This window comes from Ascidia mentula, chromosome 6 (genome assembly GCF_947561715.1).
Source record: "Ascidia mentula chromosome 6, kaAscMent1.1, whole genome shotgun sequence".
Lineage (NCBI taxonomy): Eukaryota > Metazoa > Chordata > Ascidiacea > Phlebobranchia > Ascidiidae > Ascidia > Ascidia mentula.
The window spans coordinates 985237-1006049 of NC_138571.1; the positions used below are offsets into that span (position 1 = coordinate 985237).

General features: G+C 35.4%; 3 protein-coding genes across 29 annotated transcripts in view; 1 reads left to right on the forward strand and 2 right to left on the reverse strand.

Moving 5' to 3' along the window:
* LOC145905981 (uncharacterized) overlaps positions 1–2511 on the reverse strand; it is a 43951-nt gene extending 41440 nt beyond the window's left edge. For all 27 annotated transcript variants that reach the window (XR_014402790.1, XM_082993332.1, XM_082993354.1 and 24 more), the window contains exon 1: positions 2364–2511. Coding sequence is in view for 26 of the 27 variants with exons in the window: in XM_082993332.1 (XP_082849458.1) it covers positions 2364–2420 (57 nt within the window). In the remaining variant the exon portion in view is untranslated. The remainder of the gene's footprint in view (positions 1–2363) is intronic.
* Positions 2512–9526: 7015 nt separating this feature from the next.
* LOC145905646 (nucleolar protein 11-like) lies at positions 9527–16206 on the forward strand. The gene is made up of 16 exons (XM_082992900.1): positions 9527–9729; positions 10748–10912; positions 11285–11500; positions 11688–11829; positions 11962–12059; positions 12322–12391; positions 12482–12558; positions 12921–13082; positions 13310–13360; positions 13824–14008; positions 14130–14255; positions 14411–14464; positions 14720–14798; positions 15135–15209; positions 15792–15899; positions 16080–16206. Exons 1-16 carry the CDS (start codon positions 9601–9603, stop codon positions 16197–16199), a joined length of 1857 nt encoding a protein of 618 aa, XP_082849026.1. The 5' UTR covers positions 9527–9600; the 3' UTR covers positions 16200–16206.
* On the reverse strand, positions 16195–19321 carry LOC145905647 (inositol polyphosphate 1-phosphatase-like). The gene is made up of 7 exons (XM_082992901.1): positions 19010–19321; positions 18584–18735; positions 18313–18440; positions 18025–18196; positions 17691–17766; positions 17196–17472; positions 16195–16927 (listed from the first exon to the last, which is right to left on the reverse strand). Exons 1-7 carry the CDS (start codon positions 19226–19228, stop codon positions 16746–16748), a joined length of 1206 nt encoding a protein of 401 aa, XP_082849027.1. The 5' UTR covers positions 19229–19321; the 3' UTR covers positions 16195–16745.
* Between the last annotated feature and the right edge of the window lie 1492 nt (positions 19322–20813).

The following is a 20813-nucleotide window of genomic DNA, read 5'->3' on the forward strand; positions in this document are numbered from 1 at the left end:
TTGCAGAAAAATGAATCGTTCAACTACCCACTCATTTGCATTTTTTTGTAAGTTCCAACTCTTCTCTATGCGATGGCATCAAATTTAGTTGCTGAAAAAGTGTCTATGCCCTCCCCCAAGGGCTGGGTATACCCCCCTGTTGGTCATATGATCTTCCAGGAGGCCCAAAAAGTCCTTGCTCTGTACAGTCTCATCCAGGAGCAATTTTTTTTTTTTCAACTTTGTACAATTCCAGGTCCCTATGTAAGTCACAAGACCCATCAACGGTCATTGGGAAACAAGCGGAACAGTCGCTAGATGCATTACAGCCGAGGGCCTTGAACACAGGATTTCTCCTATCTAATACCCATATAGGTCCTTAAGGCGAAATGTCAAATTTTTTAAATGGTGAAATAGACATTAAATTTACACTGAAATATGTTTATTTATGTAAGTTAAACATCATGGGAGGATTTTAAACCAGCTCCAGTCATCAGTCGCCACCTAGTGACAAAAATGAATTTTTTCAATGCCCTAATGTACATAAAGTATGGGGTCTGTTGCTTGACTTTCAGCTTTCAAACAACTTGAAATATAGCTTAAAATGCATGCATTTCCTCTATTGTCATTCCGCAACACATTTTGAGTCATTTATAACACATAGTTTTTGCAATGTATTGTTCATTCGTCATGGCATTTGTTGCATGTGCTGTCTTTCACAGCATCCATTCTTTTGTTGACCTATTTTGCAAAATCTTGAATTAAAGGCTATTTCATCTTGTTTAGTTATAATACATAAAATATAATTATTTTGTGGCCTAAGTACTGTATTTATTGCCACAGAAAGAAGTGGTCCAATGCCGGTGGGTGATACTTCATACGAAAGGATTCCAATAAACCCACTGCTGAAACTGCCGCAACCAACAATGTATTTCCTGTATGTACTGCACTTGTTGACATGTACAGTAGTTCCTAATTGTGTTTGGGCCATTAAATTTCAATACAAAACACTTTGCAAGGTCTTGTAGGCCACTTAACAGCACTTTTTTCATGTCATTTTCATGCTTTGGAGATAGCCATGATTTCTTACCATTATGCATGTGACTAATTAGCCTTGAATATTGATTAATTGAAACTTTTGTTGTGTCATTGAGCATGTGTGCATACAAATGGGTGTTGCCATGACTGGTGCATGATGTTTCGGTGTAATTTATGTGAACCGCTTAAGGTCGGTGGCATCATTTTCTGCCTATTAGCTGTACTGCTTGTAGCCCTGCTGATAAGGCCATTTTCTGTTGTTTTGGGGGGTGTTGGTAAAACAGCCATAACTCTGGGATCGATGATCAACCAGGTGTGAAACTTCACATTGTGATAGGTGAATGTCCCATATACTTTGCGGCTTAGGCCAATTGGGAATCTGGTGCATTGGCCTCCTATTGAAGGACGCATATTGGTATTTCTATGAAAATTAGTTTTGGTGCTGGGAAATGCCCACCGTGTAGACCTGTGTCACAATGCAAAGTCATGCATCACCAAGCAAAGCAGTGACGCAATTAAGTTAAATTTACGGTTGAATGAGCGCACATGTGCATGCTGTTGTCATGGCGAATTTTAAGGTGTTTGGGGCAGTTTTAGTGTGGTTTTGAGCTATTCCAATTAGGTAGTAACTTGCTGGTGGGTGCTGCTGAAATTTATGTTGAAAATGGAGCAAAAAAATCAGGCTGTGTTTGTGGCAAAATGAATCGTTTAAGTGTCCAATCATTTGTGATTTTATGAAAGATCCATTTCATATCTACAAATTTTGATCAAAATTAGTCTCCGAAAAAATGGTTTAGCCACCCCCCTAGGGCCATTTGCCCCCCTGGTTACTCAATATTTTGGTTAAAAGAGCAACCAAAAATGGAACTGGATTTTGCAGAAAAATGAATCGTTCAACTACCCACTCATTTGCATTTTTTTGTAAGTTCCAACTCTTCTCTATGCGATGGCATCAAATTTAGTTGCTGAAAAAGTGTCTATGCCCTCCCCCAAGGGCTGGGTATACCCCCCTGTTGGTCATATGATCTTCCAGGAGGCCCAAAAAGTCCTTGCTCTGTACAGTCTCATCCAGGAGCAATTTTTTTTTTTTCAACTTTGTACAATTCCAGGTCCCTATGTAAGTCACAAGACCCATCAACGGTCATTGGGAAACAAGCGGAACAGTCGCTAGATGCATTACAGCCGAGGGCCTTGAACACAGGATTTCTCCTATCTAATACCCATATAGGTCCTTTAGTACATGCATTCTGCTTATTTACATCATTCAGTTTTATCAAAAGTCACTTTATGAATAAGTTGAATTTAATGATTTTTTCAACTTAAAATCAACTTTAGTCTACACATACCGGACTTGCTTGATTCTGGCAAACATTTGAACTGCTACCATCATATTTCCGATCCATTCTAGTTGCTATTGATGCCAAATTATTAAAACAGTTTTGGTCAATTCAACAAGTGCTACATCTTTTTACCTTCATGTGTCACAAAAATTTGTTTTCTGCAAAACAAAATGCTTGTCATTTTCATTAAACAGACAAAAATTCTTTCCAATAAATGATGCTATATATATATAACAATACTTTGAAACAGGTAGAAAAATAAATATAATATAACAGTGTATCTTACTGCCAATTGAAACTCACTTTAAAAAACTTGGCCTACTTTCAGTCAATTTCATAAAATAGATCGAAGTGTAAGCCAAAAGGATAAGAGTGGTCTTAAAGTTAGCCAACTTTTTAAAATGACTGAAATTGAATCAGAAACTTTTTGTAGCTTTGCTAAGGCCAATGTGGTTTGTCATAAGTCAGGTAAGAACAGCTTAAAATGAGAAACTCTTGGATTTGTACATGATCAATTTATTTCTGGTTAAACTAAGCATATGGTTATGGTAGCATATCAAAATCACAGAGAGGAATTGACGAATATTTCAATCTTTTATTGAAAGATGCAAGTTTTTTTGGTACATTCACAGCAATCTCACATTTTACTCCTTTGAAAATAAAGTACTGCAATCAGATTTAATTGGGATGTTCAAGTTCTCATCAACTGATATGTCGCAAAAATGGCTCAGAAAAAAATAAACCACTCTTAGAGCTGGTGCTTGAAGTTCATCTTGTGGCGATGTGACCTTATATGAATTGACATATTCAACAACAAATTGAGTCACACAAGTGTTCACTATAGGACAAAACACACTGTGCTTTTTAAATACATGCAACACCTCTCCAAAGACAGGTAAATTGTGTTTAGACCCAATTATCACAAAGCATGAAGGCTTGTACATTACCTGATTCATTTTCACCCATTTCACACAAAAACTGTTCTGGCCACACTGCTTGGATTTATCAAAATCTCTAACACAGTTTTCTGTTTTGTTCCAGCCATAAGCTGGACCACATTGAAGTTTGCACTCAAATATTTTTTTAACAAAATTAAATGCCATACACTGATGCCGCAAACAACTTGTGCTTTGTTTCATACAACATGCACCAGAAGCGGACAGGAGAGCCTAGCTGGCGTACATCATTGGGTATGTGAATTAGGTAATGTTGTTGTGGTATAATATTTTTGTTGGGAAATACCTTTTCGAAGAATTCCAAATGAAAAGAAATACACTGCTCAAGGTATGGTAGTTGCTCACTACCAATTTTTGGTGATGTTACAATACTAATTATTTTTAAAAGAAGCACCAGATCCCCAAAAAGAAAAGGCAACAAACGGCCAAACAACACCATCTGATGCACACTGTCGAAGGGTTCCTTTTGTAAGATGTTTTTGCTGAATTATGCTCGGTTGATTTGTCTAAATAACTATAGAAAAAATTTGATAAACGTTCGTTCAGCTGTGCACAGGTAAACCTTTTCTCAAGAAAGAAGTATTGTTCCAATATAAGTTTCACCATGTATGTTAACAGCCTTCAAAGATGACATGGATGATATTGATCCCAAATTGAAGTGAGGAGTCTGTGTCAAGATTTTCACACTGCAACATGTGGTTATGTTTGTTTCTTGAAATGAAATCTCCCAAAGAATTATGCTTGTGAATATCTTCAAATGTTGCCATGCAATGCCTGCAGGTAACTTCCTTACATATTACATACTTCCATTTCATCAAAAAATGACAAAATTTTGATTGTCAAGTATAACACGTCCACACATTACCCACTCAAACATAGAATAATTCATAAACAATGAACACTGAATGCTTTATAAGCGACTCTATTATGTCACAAACTTGCTTACAATTGACCCGTCAACAACACATGCATGTATGAACAAGATAGGAATCATATGTATATAGTTGATCAGTGTGTTTGATACATTTTATGCATGAGCAAGGCGTGGGTGTTTTCCTTGTGGTTGTCATTTTCGGAGAAGTGCAATGCGGTAAGTGGCTGCGGTATTTTTTTTTGTTATTTACTGCATGGTTTTCATGAAGTTTTTCATATTTGTGTATTGTTAGCAATCTTTTTAAGACCTGCAATGTTTTCAATTTATTTTGCACGCGATCAGAATGGATAGATTTTTAAATCAATTGGAAATTGACAGTCATGTAAAGATTTTGTTGGTAAATATAAGGCACCTTTTCTAAATGTGTATATGTTTGTCAAATATTTGCAAAAGAACAGTGGTTCGCAACTTTTTTTGGTCCCTGTATATCTTAAGAGTTTACAGACTTTGTGGCATGAAACTTGAAAGGTAAGAATGTAATCTTTGGGTTTTTGTAAACAGTATGCCCTGTACAAAAATCTCATGAGGGAAATTTATAGTATTATTAGGTCCAATTAGCTAGAAAGTCCACTAAGGAACGGAAACTTGTCTGTGTTGGGCTTGTAAGGGAATACCCAGTACTTGGATGTGGATATTCAGGACACTCAGCTCTATATGAAGCATTACAAAAAAAGAGCCAACAACCAAGAGGCCCAGTTGGCAAGATTATGGCCAAAAAAGGATAAGAAAGAAAACAAACAAATTGTGGAGACGACCACAGTTCTGTTAGAGGAAGAAAAGTAACGAAGAACAGGCCTTACAAGGAAAAAATGTATTACGCCTCTTGATGGAAAGGTTAGAAGCATAAAAACAATTAGGATCTTTCCACAGTTTAAGAACCCAGTAGAATGCATAAAAAATGAGTATTATATTGCTGAAAAGGTATGAGGATGTAATGAAAAAGCTGGGGTTACATGGAAAATAGTGGACGAAAGCCCAACAACAAGCATTGATAATGGAATGGGTCTGTTATATCACAGCATTTCATCACTATGTGAGGAACAACATGAACTTAAATATGTTATTCAGTTTGGTGATCGAGGAGAGGTAGTGGCTGGAAAAAGAAAAGACAAAAATCAGCCTTATATTTTTGTGCTGTGTCCATGAGAGATCCGGGTGACTGTCATATTACCATTGACTGCTGTAGTGTATTTACGTTGTGTGCTTCTAACGCACTAGAAAGTGTTTAGCCTTGTTAGGTGTTGATTATATTTTGGACCTAGACTTTCCAAACCCAGCTTCCAATCTGTATTTAAAAGTTTCAAACAAAACTACTTGATATTTGAACCAATTAAAGGGTTTAGTGAAGTAATGATTGATTGTGGTATTGCTGATTCACCGAATTTTGTAAAAACCAGCCACAAATACGCAAACCTACTTTTTTCCACTTTTTAGGCCATGGCTGTGTAAACAATAACTTGTTGTGTTGCTTCTGTTTCATTGTGATGCCTTGGAAAGCCAGTAAATATACGCTTTGCCAATGTAACATGATTTGTTTTCTTTTGACATTTAATCTTGTATTAAGCCAGCAAAATTGGCTTGCTGGAATGAAATATTACTAATAATATTTTGTTTTAGCATGCCAGTTGTACTGGCTATTTGAGAGTCCAACAGTTTGGTTTACTGTAAGCCATTATACAAGACAACTTACCTGGCCTCAACAAGAAAAATATAATTACCTCTGGTCGATTTTAAGTAAAGTCATTTTGGGACAAACAAGCCAATAACTTGAAGCAAGTCAAACTTGTGAGACCAAAATAACGACTTGCATAATTAGCCAATAGCAGCAAAGCATCAATGGCTCTACTGAAGTCGAATATCATGGCTTGCTAACAGTCGGAAATATTGACTCAAATGCAGACCTTTGTCAAGCCATTTTTGTAAGTCATTTCTGGACAAACAAGCCATTTTTCAGGACTTCAAAAATGACTTTTGACATTTAAAAACATGTTGGTCTATTTTTTTTCAATCAGCCACACAACAACTACCTTTGTTTATCCAACTGTTTAGAAACAGAGGAAAATATTATTACTACACTGGGTCACAAAGTTTATGGTAGATGCTGAAGACCAGAGGGATGTTAGCTGACAAAAGTGCGAACACAGGTTACTCGGCCACCTTACTAGGTAGCGACTTACTTTCTTCACACAAAAATAGATCATAGGCTGTGCTTTCCAATAACAATAGAAAACTTTTAAAAAAAATTATATTAATATTTGAATATGAAATGTAGGCTATGCTATAACCATAAGTAAAAATTGATTCCCGCTGAAATCCTTGAGGGCAGATATTCCAGAAAAACACGAACCTTCTCAAATTTAAGGAATATTTACCATACCCTCCCTACTTTTCTGCATCATTGCAGGAGGCCTTGAAAACATGATTTCTCCAATTTAGGCCTAATACCAATAGGCCCTAAAGTAACGCCAACAGAATGAGAATGAGTCGAGGTATGAGATTCACATATATGTTATGATAATTTAAAGAGTTATAAAGTAGTATTTTGATTTCAATTTAATAAAAAAAATAACAGTTGGTTGCCTTGTTCACACTGACCGTTAACATTCGCACAGATTTCTATGTTTCAGGGACTTATATGTGGATCGCAAAATACATAACGCGCCAACATTCCCACCGCTGATTGATGAACATAAACAAAAACAAAATGGATGATAAACAAAAAAATATCTATAGTGTCAAACCATAGAATACAATACTTTCAGAATTCTATGCACAAATGCCAAAAAGCCTCTGTTTATAAAATCAGAGCAAAAAAATGAAAAAAGAGCAAAAAATAAATTCTATTTGGGCCTTTTACATTTGGACACATCATCCACACACTGGAAAGATATAAAATGAAAGAGAATTTTACTGGAGTTAATAACATAAGTCACAAAAACCAGTACTTGTATTGTGTAATGTTTTGTGTGTAGCATTGCACAAGTGTTGCACAATCCATCTCGTTCGCAACTTTGCACACAAGCATTGGCAAGCCCGTTACCATAGGCATAGGATATTTCTCAACTTACGACTCAAGTGTAAACATAATCCCACAATGTGACCCGAATGATTTATCCAACGAATGTTCTCGAGTAAAGTGATTCACTTAATATCCTGTTTAACACATAAAATGTTCTCCTAAGCTTATGTCACACCACACCACAGTGACCACACCTTTGTTCTTGTATAATATTGTTTCTGTCATAATGTCACGTGGCAATATTGTCCAATCACCTCTCATTATATTGAGAGCTTTAAAAACGCCCAATGTGCACCTGTAAACTCATAACTCAACTAATATTCTACTATCATTCCATGAATTCTACTATTCGACATTATGACTGCAATTCTCTCTAAACCTGGTAGAATCGACGTTCGTATTGCCAATTTCTCCATGTACCGTTTCGATGAAGCATGTAACAGATTTCAATATAATCATTACTCGGATATTTATCCAAGGTCTGATTTCTTTGCAAAACGAGGTAGAAGAAATCATCCAAGAGACTCATCGCGAGGCACTGTTACATATCTCTGAGACAATTAGAGTTATTTACAAGTTCGTAAAAGCGACAAAAATCCAGAACGCATAAAAAGTAATTGGTGGTAAAAATTCCTGTGCCTAATGACAGGTAAACATTCTGCGAGAGAATTATTTCTTGCATTCAATAAATACTCTCTTTTGACTGGAGTGCACACGTTGAGCTTTAGCTATCGTAGCCACCTAACAATTTCTTTTGTATGTATATTTAGGCCACTTGTCACACTTTGCTTCAGAGTCAACAGATTCTTTATCCAATACTGTCGTGTCAAAATTCGCTCGTTGCAGGGACGTTGACAAAACGGATTCTTGGGAAATTGATAAAACACAGCCAAAGTAGCCGTGTTGCCAAATCTCATGGCAGCAAGGGGAATGTGATCGTGAAAAGTGAGTGTTCGCTCGTTGCAGGGACGTTGACAAAACGGATTCTTGGGAAATTGATAAAACACAGCCAAAGTAGCCGTGTTGCCAAATCTCATGGCAGCAAGGGGAATGTGATCGTGAAAAGTGAGTGTTTATCTGTGCACATGTATATCATATATACAGCAACTCATAATTGAAAGCAACAGTGTTTCATTAATGGTATAGAATAAAGGTTCTATGCCGCATGTAGCCTGGCGCTATACGTGTTCAAGCGCGCGTGGTTAATATTTGACAAATTTAAGAAGGTTTTGCTTTGCTTCAGACTAAAGCTTGATTTTATTCAATACCAAGGTCCTGTCAAAACAAAACCGAGATCTGGAGACCAAAAGCAAAAGCAATGATGAAACAAAGAGAAAACAGAGTATAATCACTGCGATTACGCGACAAAGGAGACTTGGACGAAGTAGCGCAAGTTGAAAGACGTAACGTAAACAAGACATATTTGTTGAAAATGTAATCCTTTGCAAACTATAGTTAGCAAGGCAATACACAAAGGTATTTTTAAACCAGCAAAATATCTTACCTAAACGAAACATATCGTTCACCACGTGCTTATATAGACGAAATTCACGGTCTTCAAACAATCCAGCAAAAAAAAACACAATATGCTCTTATAGTACCTAACAACATGTTTGATTAAATAATAGAGTCATAAAGCAATCTGTGGACAGCTCAGATTTTTTTTAATGTGGAAATTAAAAAAATCTATCTGAGCTGTCCACAGATTTCTTTATGAAATAAATATACAATTATATCGATACAGTGAGCGATCGACAGCCTGCCAGGGGCCTTTGGTTTTTAAACTGATCCAGTTGTTTATTCATTAATCACATTAGAGTTACAACGGTTACAATATTGCCAAATCTTCGTAAAAACGCGATAAAATAGCCACGCAAAAACCGGGGGAATTCCTATCGAACGTTCATAGGATGGTTACTGCGATAACTTAAAAACCTGTTATTCACTCCAGCGACTGCTCCTCCCCTCTTATTACAACTCTGGAAAACTGTTGCAACATAAAACATAAATAACACAAAAAAAAATAATTAGGCCCTGTGTTTAGTACAAGCGTAGTTTTACTAGCATCTTAACTTGTAAAATATCCTCAGCATTATTGTGAAACTATAGAATACTCTTATGGTAGTGCAACGGCTCCTCTACTGTGGTGAAACGACATTTTGATTTTTATGAAAAGAGCGTTTTCCAAAAATCTTTTGCATCGCTGGATTCTGGTCACGGTTTACTGCGTACAAGGCAAAGCACGTGTGATGTAGTTATGTTTTGTTTTTGTAGGAATTTGTTTGGCCACTTTGTTAAGTAGAGAAAGAATTACTTTTGCAACTAAAAGATAAAATGGCTTCGTTCGGAAAAAAAGTTCGCTTGATGCAAAAAAGTTTGAATCGTAAATTTGTGGGAATTTCTCCAGACAAATGTGAAGAGAACGTTATCATCACGTTTGACAACAGTATTACTGTTTACGATGTAAGTATTTTGCTGTGATATTACCCTGGTTGTTCTATTTTAGCACATTTGGCTGTGCAACGACCTTATAAAGTAAATCCTGTTTCCCAACTGTTAAGTGCTAGTCCATGATATAGCGTAAATTGTTTCCTCTGGACTGCCTGTGTTGCAGTCTGGTGTTTGGTTATTCTATTCGAAACTATGAGACACATGCAATGCTAACTCTTTTGATTTGAAGAGACGACTTTATTACTTTTGGGGTGACCCGAGGCATATTTGCCTTTAAACAGACAATAAACTCAAAAGTGAGGTTCACTTTGGAACTCTACGCCTAACCTAAAGTGCTACCTATTGTACCAAACGTTGCAGCCATTTAAATGGTACCTGTATAGTGTTGTGTTTAAACGTTATGGTTCCCTTGGTTTGTGCATAAAATATTGGTGGTATCTATTAACCAGTCTGCAGCAGAATATGGCAGTTCTCGACGAGATCTCGGGCGTGCAAGACTAAATATTTTCGCGTGCGCGCTGGCACTACCGACAACCCCTAAGCCCGCGTGCAACGAAAACGATAAAATGTCTTTATTTTAATTGTTTTACGTATAGACATCTGCGCGCCAAAAAATTTTCGCGTGCAGTCAAAAAAATTTGGCGTGCAAACAAAAAAAGTTTAAGAAAAAGTTGTGCGTGCAGCTGCCATACTCTGCAGACTGGTCTATTAAGGAGATAGCGTGAAGAAATGACTTTCAGTTGCAGGGGTGTTTTGTGTGCATTTTAATTGCTTTCATTATTACTATTACGTTATGTTTACTAGTGATTCTTATGGTAACTTACATAAGTGAAATGGACTTTTCACAATAAAATCTGCTGATGTATATCAGAGGCTTATTGCTTCATTATATACATAGATATATACACGAACTAAAGTAATTTGCTGTTGCAGATAAATAAGCAATGCCTAACCGGGGACTAGATCTCTCTACAGCTATTAAGTAAGTGATTTCTATTAATGTTTATGTTTTGCATGCAATGACTTGCAGACTTCCAACAAGCGTGTGGTGAAGTCATGGTCTGTGGGGAAAGGTCAGAGCATCACGTCACCAACAATTTACAACAAGGATGATGATGAATATGTGTTTGTTGTCAACAAGAACATCATCCATACAAATTCAGGCAGCAACTTCGATAAAACTGAAAAGTTTACAGTGAGTAGTTTAAAAAACAAACAAGTTTACAAACTGAAAACTTTTGTAATGTAAAATGCAACATGAGCAAAATTTCATGTAGGTGTTGAACATGCAGAATGAAAAGTTGGTTGTTTGTTCAGTGAAAAATTGATTGACCACTAACTGTGTAGTGAAGAAATCTGTTCAAAGCTTTTGGTTGTTTGCAGTTATGCAATGTGAAATGTGACAAAACACAAACGCCTTCTTATGTCAGGATTTTGACATGTTGCACTCCTGTGTATGTAAACCCTTCATCTGTGCTTATCCTTCAACCAAATAATTACACAGAAACCACTTAGTCACACCACGACTTCTACAAATTATTTCACATAAAATTGTCCGTATTTAAAGGTTAGCTGCGACATTCATTCCATTCTTCCTGACTGCGATGACGAATCTTTCGTCATTTTTACGAACGGGCAAACAACCAATCTGACGAAAGTTTTTGCTGATCCCAAGTTTTCGCCAAACCCAAGCAAATTTGTGTTGAATGACGAAAAAATCATCAAATGCCAACTTGTTGAACTCGCACAGAAATATCTTGTACTCTTGTGTGGTTCGGATACGGTAATTATAAAAAAAATTTTATAAAAGTATTAACCTTCCTTGCAATTGTAGTTGGCAGCTATTACATTGTTAGAAGGTTTACTCTTTTAAATGTTTTGTTTTATCAATTTACAAATAGGTAAATTATGAATTTTGTTAAACTTGAAAATTAAATCTGGTAGTAATGTTTTTTCTATTTATTTTGTAGAATTACTTCTTGGCAATAATAAACATATCGAACAATGGATCGGCTGAGGGATTCAGGATTCCAGTTGAGTTTAAGAATCATCGACTTTGCAGTGCTTGTTTTCATGTTCAGAATAATTCAGCCACCACACTTGCAACATTATGTAAGTGACATTTTACATGTCTTCTATGTATTGTTGTGTAGTGAGATGCAAAATGCCATACTGATATTACAGTTTTTCTAACATTATATAACTCATTTATTCATGAGAGATATTTTAAAAACATGTTTTCAGGGAATAACAATGTTCTTTGTACTTCGATTATTACATCACAATGCTTGCAGTTAAAATCACTGGAGTTTACAAAAGTTGCAAATATTGTTGTGCCAGAGGTAATTTATAATTTGTACGAGTAGAACTCCTAATATATCTGAAAATAGGAATCTTCCAACAGTCTTGTGGGCAACAAGGCTTGGTATCTGATTTTTTTAACAAATTATACAAGAGAAAACTTTGGTTTTCTAACTTAGTGATACTGATGATGTCGAATTGTAGGGGAAATAATAATATCAGATAAACATTACGACAAATGACTTTGATGAATACAAAGAAGCGTTTTAATCTATATTAATTTTACTAACTTTCTTTATGTAGAACATTTCGTTTTCTTCGATGTCTTTTGTATCAGACGATCTTGTTGCTGTCGTTTGTGAGAAAGATGAAAGTTTGTTGGATTTTTATTATTTTTATGTAAAATAAAATCCAATAATTTCAGTGCATTATTTACTGATAAACAAAATTTACGCTTTCACAGATACGATCGTTTCAGTTCACGATTTAAAATTTGGGTTGTGCCATGGAAGGATTTCTGGAGTTTCTGAAAGCACGCAGGTGTGGTGTGGGTGAAATCAGATTGGTTGTGAATTTCAAGTTCCTTAATTGTCTTGTTGTCTAAAAATCACCATTTTACAAGTCTTGTTTACAAATACACATTTTAAAGTTTTCACTCAAAATATGACTTTTTGTCTTTGTGACTTCAAAGTAAATAAAAAAAAAATTGTTTTAAATAGTGAACACAACAAGTTTTGTTTGCAGTGAAGAATTAAATCTTGACATTCATTTGATAAAATTTTTGTATATTTGAGAGAAATGTTTGTCATCTATAATTTGGTTTGTTATAAAAGTGTGACAACTTTTAATTGCATTTTTTTGCATTACTGAGTTAAATGTAAATTCACAAATTTTAATTTCAGATTGAAAGTTTGAACAACCACCTTGTGTTGATCGAAGACAAGGAAATATCAAGTGTTTCATTCACAACAAACTCTGTTAATCTTTTAACTGCATTCAAAAAGGAATCCAACATTTCAACAAGTCGACCAAGTCAAGCTTTGTGGACAACGCAAAATGCAGAGGTATCGCATCGTCGAATGAACAATATTGCTGTAAAATGTTTGTGATGGTTGAGCCCTTACATAAAAGTCCTCATTATAAAAAATGTTGGGATATTGTAGATTAGAAGATAAATAATTATTATGGAACAGGTTGTGAACATATCTGGATGTAAAGTGTTTTTGGAAGCGATTTAAGCCATCTTGAAGTTGACACAAGATTTGTCATAAAATTAATTTGAATTCTTTAGGTTGAAGAAAAAAACTCTACTATGGAAAAACATGTCAACGTTCTTTTGAATGTAAGTGGTCTGAAAGTTTTTTAATTTTAGCAGAAATCAGGTGCTGCAAAACGTTAACAATATTGTGTTTTTTAAAAGGAAAAGCTAAGCTGTTTTGAAGTAAGACTTGTTAGTAAACTATACAAGAATTGGCTCTAAGTTAGGCATTGTCCCTTTTGCTGCAACAGCAAATTACCACAATTGGTATAAGTTGTTAGCAACATGCCTCTAATTACGTCTTCATTTGAAAATAAATCTGCTGACATAAATTGAAGACTTATTGCTTCAAAAACATCTGCATTGAAGCAGCGATGCAATAGTTGTTGTAGCACACTCAAAAGTAACTTTAACATTTACATGTGGCTTACAGTTGAGTAAATGTGGTATTCAAAAGTTATATGTACAGTTTGCAATATGTAATAAGATAAAGGAAAAGTAGTTGATTATTTTAAGCATCATTTTAATGCCAAGCTTTGTTACTTAGAGCACGAACAAAGAAGAAATAAAGAAATCGTGGAAATTGTTGTGGAAAAAACAAAATACATCTCAACAAAAAGTATTCGCTCTGTCCTCTGTTATGTCACAATTATTATCAAGAATAACTGACGACATATTGTGGTGTCCTGTTTTGGTCGATGAAGTTGTTTCGACCGGCTACATAAGCTCCAGGTAATCAATTGCTTTCTTGTAATTTTTAAGTTAATTTCAACTTCCAAATGAACTCATTTCACATTATTTAAAATCTTGTGCCTTAGCTAAAGGTAAAATATTTTTTTGTGGTTTGTTTCAGTGTTTGTCCACAGCTGGTTAGTAAAGTTTTGAAACACAAAGATTTTTGTCTTTTATCCGTTTGCTTGAAACACGTACGGAACATTCCCGAACGAGACATTGTTTCTTGTCTCAATTTCATCCTCAAGTAAGAAGTTTTTACTTTTTTATACACTATTGTATTTAAATTTGCTATTTTTTCATTTACACAGTTTAAATGTTGATTGTGATTCAGACGTGTTGTGTTTATTTAATCCCAGTATAACTTGTTTCCGACTCAATACAATTTTTTTTCATGTTCAGATGTGAGGAAAATGAAATGGAAATTAATGAACAGAAGCAAGATGAAGATTTTCTGTATCTTTTTATATCTGCATAGTTTTTATTAAAAGCCATTTTCACATTGTGTTGTCATGCCTACACATAGGCCCACTGTTGGTAAAATACTCAATTAGTACAGAATGGAAATCAAGGCATATTCTTCCACTTTTTCATTCATTAATGACACAATTATTTTTCCATGGTCGATGTGACATTGCAGTTGCAACTGGATTAATTAGCTGATCTTATGTAGTTTATATGACAGTGACATTTCCTTAATTTCCATTTAAGTTTATCCATTCTCACTCTTCCATTCACTGAAGCTCAAATGAAAGAAGAATTGCAGCATTTGTCTTTCAAGAAAGTTTTGGTAAAAAAACTGAACTTTTGTGACTTTTTGAGTGTTCACATCCCATAATATTCATTTGAAATGAGCATTTATGTTATATACCTGTGTAGGAATGTGGATGTGTGAGTTAGTTAAACTTCATGGTTAACAAAACATTCCTCCCACTTACAACAATGTTTTCATTTATTTCTTGGCAAAACCAAACAATATTTGCGTGAAGATGTTACAGAAAAAAACAAATTATTAAACTTGCAATATCAGTCTATATGTGATAAATTCTTTCTCTGATTGGCACTCTTTTGCAAAAGACTGACTTTTGTATTGTAAAACAAATAATTCTTGTAAATTTATGCACAGGTTTTGTTGGGAAATTTAAATGCAAGATTGAAATTCTTCTCTTTCGAACATGACAGAGTAGTTGGGTTTGACCAGGTGAGATACAAAACATGTTGGTGTACTTACAGCGAACCTATTGATAAAAAAAAATTATTGCAACTATATGTAAAATTTATTGCAACTATAACTATACAGTAGAACTGGGTTGATCTGGATTTGGTTTATCCAAAAATTGTGCTGATGTGAATGGAGTCTGTAGTAAAAATAATTCTTAATCATCCCAAAATCCGTATCAGAGTGAATTTTGTGCAAAAAGAGCTGTTTTTGAATGCATATGAATTGGGTTTGGGCCATTAGCACTATCGTATACCAAGCAGTTGTGTAGCGGTAGTGCGCTCCGCGGTAGTTCGTCTCTGTTGTTTTGGTACAAAGTGGAAAGTAGTGTGCCCGCTGGTATAATAGCTAGCACAGTGCCGCTGTCAACAGCTGCACTGATGAGTCCTCATAGGTCGAAACAGTGCATGTACACCCTGTCTGCATATCTCAGATTGAAGTTTCCAGGTTATCACATTGAGTACAACAACTTAATATTTAGTACTTAATATGTGAGATGTAGACAATGCCACTGTACTTTGTTGAGAAACAAAATTGTTATGTGTGAATATGTGTTGATTACAGATCATGTGCTGGGTGTGTTTGCTCCTCGACGCTCACTTCACACAATTCGTTATTTCACCCGATGCTTGGGAAGTGTTGGTTGCCATGCAGGAAACTGTTGGTTGTCAGGTAAATTATTTTCGGATTATTTTAATTAGTGTCTTGCAAGAAATAAACTGGAGAAAGGTCACAATATGTTGGTGTAAATATCTTGCTTAATATTAAATAAAGTAATTCATTAATCTGTTTTTTTCAAAACAGTCACCCCCAATCATTATGTTGTTTTCTTAATCCCACATCTAACAACAGGTTGAGGTATTTGATGAAGTTCACCAAATCAATATATTGTTGACGAAGATCAAAGAGTCGTTAAAAAGATCCCAAAAACCAAAACATTTTATGTATAGAGTTGATGTCATGACAATATGAGAAATAAAGTTTTATTGAACAATTTTTGTGTAATGAAGAACAGTCATGAAGATATAAATTAGTTGGTGAAGATGAGCATGTAATGAACTAGTTCAAATGTGGAAAAGATTTTTACTACAAAACTAGCTAAATTTTCAAAAACAATACATAAAAAAACATTGTGCAAAACATCAGAAAAAATTGTATAAAAATGAAGTGTGACTCGTATAAGGTGGGCGACTGCATCCACGACACCCCATTAACACAGAGTATGTTTGTGATAAAAGTAAGTGCATGCATGTAAACATGACCAGCATAATACTGAGAAACGCAAGCAATAGCTGCCATCAAACATTAGTTTTAAAAAGGTGAACAAGTCATGATGAGAAATTGAACAGCAATGTGGAGAATGATGTGCAATGATCATTGTATATAAATGCGATATAGAAAATATGGAAGCAGTGGAGAAACAATATTAAATATTGATAGAAGAATGAGTGTTTATACATATGGTAACAAACAAGACTTGTAGTCAAATAATAACAAATTTTGGAAAAAAACAAACAATTATTTTGTTGCAAGTTTTTGGGCCAAACAATCAACAACTTTTTGAACACAGTCTTGACTCCTCACGGAATTGTTGAAGGCAATCAAACCTCCCACATTCGCCCACGGAGAATATGGTGGTGGGTTTTTATTGTTATACGTCAGTTGTTTGGAGTTGATTTCGTTCATCTTGCATACTGTACCTGAATATATTGGAATTAATACTAATTGAAATGTTTCAGATAAAAAGTGACAAATATGATCAACAGTTCATCCCAAACAACAGTGACTGCAAATTGACTAATGTACATAGTTGTCCTAATAAAATTTTAGAAGACCAAGTTTGTCATTGAACATTTCTCTTTGCAAAATTGTTAGAAATGCTGCAAAAATTTAAACACGAGACCATACAAGAATTATCAGCAACGCAAGCACGAACATTACTTCATTGTTATCAGCATAACTACCTACTTTTGCAAGCCAAGGCTTCATTCAATTGCACAACATTTCCTCCAAGTACTTTGCATAAAGCTTGAGTGGCACATGTATCCCACTTATAACATGCATCATCAGAATAGAGGAACGCATCCACCAGCCCCAGTATTACGCACAGAGATTTGTATCCGGCCCCACCTGCCGTGCACAACTCAACACCTGGAATACTGGGGATCTGCTCACAAATATGTTTGTCGTTTACACTCGAAACAACCAAGAAGTCAGATTGGGTTGAACGTTGTTCGATATTATTCTGAAACAAATACATAAATTCAGCATTAACAATTGTTTCACAGTTAATATTTATATGTGTCTGATGACCTGTAAAGGGTTAACTGGTCAACTGTTTTCATGTTATACGAATTCACAGATGGATTTGTTTAAATAATTTACTTTTAAACAGCATAGCTTGAATGCAGGTTGGATTCAAGTGGTTTCTCAGTTACAGGTAAACATTAAACATGAACCTACCTCAAAAATGTCCTTAAAGTTGCAAGCATGTTTTCCGTTATGACTGATTCCCCAAAGAAACCTCTCCTTCCATTTCCTGAAACAATGATGAGTGAAATGTTACATTAAACAAAAACATAGTTGATTTGGGCTCCTTTTCGTAAATGAAGAATAAAATAGGGTAATATAGTTGTGGTGATGTAACAAATATTCACATTCACAATTAATCAAATACCTGAGTTCCATTATTCAAACTCCAATGTATTCAAATTGTAGGTGTATGAAAAAATTTTAGATAAAGTTCTTACGAACTCTGAAGTAAATTTTTGATTTATATGAAGTTGAAAAAACGCACCTTGTTTCCTGCTTCTCATAGAAAGGTTGATAAATGACCCCAGCAACGGGAACACCGCTCTCCGTGTTGTAAGCTCCGATTAAGACGGTTACACAATGCAAACCCCTCTTATGTACGTGGTGGAAATCTGTCTGAACTTCCTCAATTCCTTTCACATACTGCGACGTTCCATCTGTTATCAATATTAACAAAACATAAAAATATATTCTCAATAACGTGATAGTTGGCAAAATAGTGATTTTACCAAATTATTGGACACTTGATATTAAAGAGCCAAAAGAAACAAACCTATTGGGTCGATCCAAAATGCAATCTGGTTAATGTCAATTTCACATGCATTTATTCCTTGCAATTCTTCCTTAGTGAGCTGGTCTGACTTCATTTCCTCATCTTCATGAGCTGCTCCAGCAAGAAGCCTGAAATTAGCAACAGTTTAACGAAGAACAGGAAGTCTGAAATTAGTAATTTGTTTACAACATAATATATACCAGTTAGATGATGAAATCAACAGGTAAATTGGACCACATGATAACATAACTTTACCTACATTTTTACTCACCTTGCTGCATTCTCGTTACCATCCACAACTTTTCCAAGTAGTCTGGATGTTTCTTCCACCGTTTTCTCAACCTTCACACATATTGTTTCACCAAGAGTGTTCGTAAACTCATTGTTTTCTTCTCCGTAAACTCTTTCGCCGATACCGGGGAACTACAAATAACCCAGCTATTGGAAAGTTTGTTTCTCGCACGGAGGATTTTACGCGGACAATCGCCACGTTTTTTCGTATGTTAATGCATTAGCTAATTAATATTGTGAGAATTATCGGTAAATCTTTTTCCAATCTTGCAAATATTCAACATTTAGTGGAATCTACAGTAGAAATATTCTTTTTAGTAACTTGCATCAGTCAACTTATTCAACTTATACCAATGTTCAAAAGTCTGTCCTTAATAAATCAACAACACTTGTTTCTAAGCATTACCTCTTTTTCCAGCTCTTCTTTAGCGACTTGCTGAATGAAAACATCGGCTAGTGTTTTGAAATCAAGGTCATTACTCTTTAACCTTCCCTTTTCCTGAACCAGAATTCCAAAAACAGATTTTTCTGCTCTGCATAACTGAGCTATCTTGCTTGCTTTCTGTCCGGCCCTGAGCATCCCAAGTATCAGTTTAACAGATGTGTCCGAACCGCTAGTAGCCATGATAATTTGCTTCTGTGTGTGATTTGCTTACAGACTTTAGCGGTTTGTGGGCAATTGTTGCGCAAAACGGAAATTACGTCATCCAGGTAAACAATTGACAGATCGTTTAATCCATGTAGGGGAACCACCTACAAAGCTCTGACGTATAATCAGTCGGGCGTAAATGGTAGTCATGCATGACAAACGAAATAATATACTGATATCTTTTAAGTCCAAATAGGTCCTGCTTCGATGGAAATAGGGACTTAAAGTAGATTTAAATACAAAAGTCACCAACACCGTTGTTTATTCTTCCACATTACTCATAATAAATAAAATATAAGTCATCTCTTACATGTTTGTATAATTTATTTATAACTTAAAAGGTACAAAGGGTATGTGACGTAAGGAAGATGTATTGAAAACTGAAAATAGGTTTTGATCTCCAGGTGACACGATGCACACTAAACTGTTCGTTCGTGAACTAAAACAACAAACAAAATGAGTATATTGGTTATTTTTTCACCGGAAGAACGAAAGTTTAATATTCAAGAGATGTACTTTTAATATTTTAAATGATTTGCAATTCACATTGACGTAATCACTTAATTCTAGAGTCGTCATGTATTCATTTCGTTTAACGCCGTTGGTTGCAAATGATGACGTCACAGTTTTAAAGGGTTCATGCAGGTGTCGCACTATGATTGATAATCAATAAGTTGCAAAGTGTTAATTTCACCGAGTTATCATGGGTTGGGGAGGGGGGGGTATTAATCAAGCTGGTCGACCTCCTATGTGGTTGCAGGGTTAAACCTCTTGCCCTCCACTCACTTGCGTGTTTTTGTGTCACCCAAACGTCACGAGTCGAAGATTTCCGCGTTAGTTGCAACATTTGTCTTGGTCACGCGATATATCTTGGTAAGAAGTTAAGGAAACGTGACTGGAATATTTCCTGATGAAATCAAAATACGTTTGTGGAACCGCGAACTGTTTTGCGATATTCTGCATCAAACTGCGATGATTTGCTTTAATCAGCGGAAGTTTAATGAGTTGGTTGGACGCTCTCTACATCGGTGTTAGTCATCTTGCTGTGTGATGGATGCGGTGCATTATTGTTTTGCATGGAGGTGACTCCTCATCACAATCTACCCAGCAGTCAGTTGTTAAATGCTTTCAACGGTTGTTTTATATTTGCCTGATTATACTTGACGTGTACCAAGAAGGGAAAAGGCTGTTAGAGGAAACAACTTGTGCAGTTTAGTTTCATAATCACAAAGGAACAATGAAGATGCGCCATTGTTTCATGCCAGGAGTTTCTTGTTCAGAAAAGCTTGTGCATGTGACGTCCAAGGTCGGAACAAAATATTCATGTGCCAGCACTAGTTTTTCTGTTCAGGTTGTTATATTTGCAATAATTCGATCAAGGTCTAAGTTTCAAAATTGAATTACGGATAACAACCAAGGGTGAACATAATGATTTGCCACGTCATTGTGGTGATGTATGTTCAATGGCCAGCATGTGCTAAGTGGTGACGACGTTCAATTAGTTAGTTGTCGTAATGAAACCTTTCTCTCCTCCAGTAATGTTCTTTACGCACAAATCACT